This window comes from Penicillium cosmopolitanum, assembly GCF_028827165.1.
Source record: "Penicillium cosmopolitanum strain IBT 29677 chromosome Unknown utg000009l:1.0-9042332.0:1.0-9050551.0, whole genome shotgun sequence".
NCBI classification, from domain to species: Eukaryota; Fungi; Ascomycota; class Eurotiomycetes; order Eurotiales; family Aspergillaceae; genus Penicillium; species Penicillium cosmopolitanum.
In genome coordinates this window covers 602,789-606,715 of record NW_026622679.1, presented here as the reverse complement: position 1 = coordinate 606,715, position 3,927 = coordinate 602,789, and the positions used below count along the sequence as shown (strand labels likewise).

General features: G+C 51.5%; 1 protein-coding gene across 1 annotated transcript; it reads left to right on the top strand.

Annotated features, from left to right (window-relative positions):
• N7509_008304 (ankyrin repeat domain-containing protein) lies at nt 1-1,062 on the top strand (the record flags this gene model as incomplete). Its single annotated transcript, XM_056632941.1, has 1 exon — nt 1-1,062. The coding sequence occupies one exon, from the start codon at nt 1-3 to the stop codon at nt 1,060-1,062; it is 1,062 nt and encodes a 353-aa protein (XP_056483561.1).
• Nucleotides 1,063-3,927: the final 2,865 nt, after the last annotated feature.

The window sequence follows — 3,927 nt, the reverse complement described above, 5'->3', positions numbered from 1 at the left end:
ATGACTGAAACTTCCAAAAATGAAAATTGCCAAATCAACGAAACTATTGTTATTGCGGCCGAAATAGGTCGGCTGGATCTCGTCACAGCGCTCCTAGAGAATGGAGAAGACCCGAACACCGTGGACGAGACCGGAACCTCGGCTCTTCATAATGCAGTAAAAGGGGGTTATTGGGATGTCGCCCGTCTTTTGCTCGAGAGGAATGCAATCCTTAGGCTCCTGGATGGCAACAACAGAACCCCTCTCCAACTTGCCGTTCTCGGAGGTCACAGTCAGATTGTTGGATTGCTCCTGGAGTGTGATCCATCTATAGGAGATACGAGAGACGAGGCAAGAGAAACAGACCTACACAGATCCCTTCGTATCGCTGCCTTCTTGGGTCACTTGGAAATCGTCAAGCTTCTTTTAAATCATAGTGCTCCTACTCTTTCCAATGCTGGAAGCGAGACAGCTCTGCTTCTTGCTGCTAAGAAGGGACACCATGACATATGTGAGATCTTGCTGAAGCATGACATGGCGTTGAACCGATCTCTATGGAGTCGAATTACTGGGCCGAGCTTGGCAGTTGACGGGAAGGATTACACCGGGAACTCCCCTCTGGCCTATGCAATTAAGAACGGGTTCGAAAAAACAGTGGATATCTTTTTACGCTACTATCCAAACCTGTGTGAGGCTCGTGATCGCGAGAAACAGTTGCTTTTTCACACCGCAATCAGAGCTAGAAACATCGCGATGACTCGAACATTCTTGAATCATGGAGCAGACGTTGAGATGAAAGGCAGCTATGGAAACCGAGCCCTTCATGAGGCAGTTCAGGCTGGATCACTCTACTACAGGTCTTCAGAAGAGACAGCTGAAATGATTCGGCTTTTAGTCGAACACGGTGCTTCCGCAACCTCAACAAACGCAGATGGCAGAGTCCCCGAATTTAGCACCAACGATCCAAAGCTCAGAACATTATTGCGCAATTATATGAAAACACAATCAAAAGGCAATTCAGTACTACCTGAGGTAGTCCCGAAGACCTTGAATCCACCACCTGAATACAGTTTGAAGGCATAATATGGTGTATCCTAGACGAGCATCATCTCATTGAATCTACATTGAATCTATCACATAAATTCCCTCTTCGCAATGTGATCAGTGTCTCTGACCAAATATACCAATGGAGAGGAAGTAAACCATGTATTTCTATTTACCCCATCGTTTTCTCATTTAGCTATTTCTTGTCAAAATATTTTGATTAACTGGAGCTGGGTTTATTTTTGCCAGTCAGCATCTGGATTGCTTTCAATATGGAATTCAATTAGATATCTAGTGGATGTTCGACAGCCTAGTTGCTCAAGAGTCTTGAAAGGTCAAACCTACCGTCTTGTCCCGTGTTGGTTTATTAAGTGATGCTTCAATGCTCATGTTATTGAGGGGAGTTTATTGTGTGTTGTGTTGTATGTGTTGTCTAAGATACAAGTAACAGAGAGATTGGTAACATGTATGCACGTGATCCCAGCCTGATTATTATCTCAGCAACTGGGATATTTCAACAGGTTAAGCCCCCAGTGAGCTCGCACTGGGCGACAGTCCTCGCCAGGCTGTTGGGACAATGGATTCATACCTTCTCGTGGTGTCCGGTGTTAATCCCCGTTGGGGAGACCAAAGTGAATCCGACGTGGTTGTGCGGTCCGGCCCGGCGCGGTGGGCGCGGGGCACGACCGCACAACCACACCAAAAATCAGGGGAAAACGGCATATGAAAACCATCCGACTTCTTCTTACCCGACTCGCACTCGGGCCCAGACGCTGGTCTTGCATTACCAGTTGAAGTGGTGTCGCCCTAGGAAGAAGACAGGACACCCCTGAGCTTGCATACGGTCTGGGATCGCATCGTGCGAGATGCGGCGAGGCGGTAGTGAACCAGCGACGCAGGCAGTCAAGCTAACATCGGACAGACCTCGTTCAAGGCCCAGAGGCCTCGTTAAGACTCGAACTCGTTAAGGCTCGGAGACGTCGATTACTGGAGACCTCGTTAAGGCGAAGCCACGGGCAAGCTCTGGTGCGGCTGTCCTTCAAGACACGGGCACCGCCGAGACACGGGCAACCCTCTTGGGAGACACACGGGCAATCTGGAAGATATTGGTGGTTGACTGATGGCAACTGATGAAGCTCGTTAAGGCTGTGCCACGGGTAAATCATCGGCCCTGTCCAGTCACTGGGGACCAAGCTTGGTTAGTAGAGAGCAACCGACATACACTGCCGGCTGGAGCGTATACGAGGGCTCTCTGCAAGACACGGTCGGCCTAGTGGAGGGAGACCTCCCTAGGTAACGCGAAACGAGAGCAACAGCTCTCGCGGGCGTGGTGTACAATGGCAGCCACTGTGGCAGGGCTGGGTCCTGCCAAGAGACTGTTTGTATAGCCCGAGAGGACGGATGCGCGTGTCGGTGTACAAAGAGACGGGAGTCAACTACCTCACTCGCACTGGGGGCCTGAGACTGACCTAGGTCGGTTGAAGCGGTGTCGTCCTAGTTGGCCTGCCCATGATGTATGCTTAAGGAGCAAACTAAGAGACACCCAGGGTGAGAGGCCTGGTGAACCTCAAGAGTCCAGAAACCTCAATTATCGGGTGAAAAACTGGGGTAGTGGTCTATGCAAGTAGGCCTGTCAAAGCTACTTAATGTCTTTTGGGCCAGGCCACTCCGGGATAGCAGGGAACGAGACTGCCGATGAGCTAGCAAAGAGGGGCGCAGCGTTAGACGGCTCCCATATTCCCCCTTCCCTATCTTACCTAATGCGCGAAGCGAAACAACATACCCGCGCGGCAACGTGTACTGCGTATACCAGGGACGCACCTCAGGCATACCAAGACCTAAATATTCAACCTCACACCAAGAACAGCCGCGCTCGGGAACACCGGCTTCCCCGCGGGGTGCTCGGCCGGCTACTAGCCGCGCGGACTGGCCATGGTGACTTCCAGGCATACCACGAGAGGTTCCATCACAGGGACTCCCTTACGACCTGCTCCTGCGGTAAGCCAAAATCCCCCGTCCACTTCTTCTTCTGCCCGCCTGCGAGGAAACGCTGGAAGGATCGATGGAAAGGTCCAAAGGTCAGCCCATCTGCAATGATAGACTGGATACTGAGCACAGCTGCTGGGGCCGAGGAATTCGGCCGTTTCGTGCAAGAAACGTCCTTCTTTAAGGATATCTGCCCAAATCGGGCACAAACATGCGCCGCATAGCGCAACAGTCTTCACCTCTGCCTAAATGGGAGAGGCTGGCACCCTCTCCCATCCACGGGTAGTCAGACCGGGTACTCCACCCCCAGGAACCCAGGCCAGGATAGTGCCTGGCGCTCCTTCGATTCCTTTCTCAGCACGTAGTGCTCAAATTTGCTGCTTTCCAGCGTACATTTTGTTGAGCTAGTTAGCTAGTTGTAGTAAATCATCGCTTAGGTAGCACGTCCAGTTACCCCTCGGGAGGTAGCGGGTCACCTGCCAAGTGACCTGCCGGCGACGTTAAATAATTAATAATAATAATAATAATAATAATAATTTCAACAGGTTAATTGCCAGAGACACGCCCTGTCGCACCAAGAGCTTTACCGCTTCCAAGTGGCCATTTTCCGCCGCTCGACAAAGGGGTGAATCTGCCAAGTTTGTCGCATTGGTCTCTACGTCCCTCTTGCTCAAGAGCATCGCCATCGCATGAGTGTTGCCGTTCGCGGCCGCCGCGGAAAAAGGAGAGGCGCCTGCCACACAGAGATTGGGGTCGATGCCAGGTATCTCGAGAAGCCACCGCAGAGCGACTGTGTCACTTGCGACCGTTTGGTGCAGAGAAGTGGAAAGCGGTTGTGTTTGACCACGACCACCCACAAAGTTGACACCAATGTCTTTTGCAGTCAATAGTCTCTCGGTCATGTCGTCGCGCGAGGAA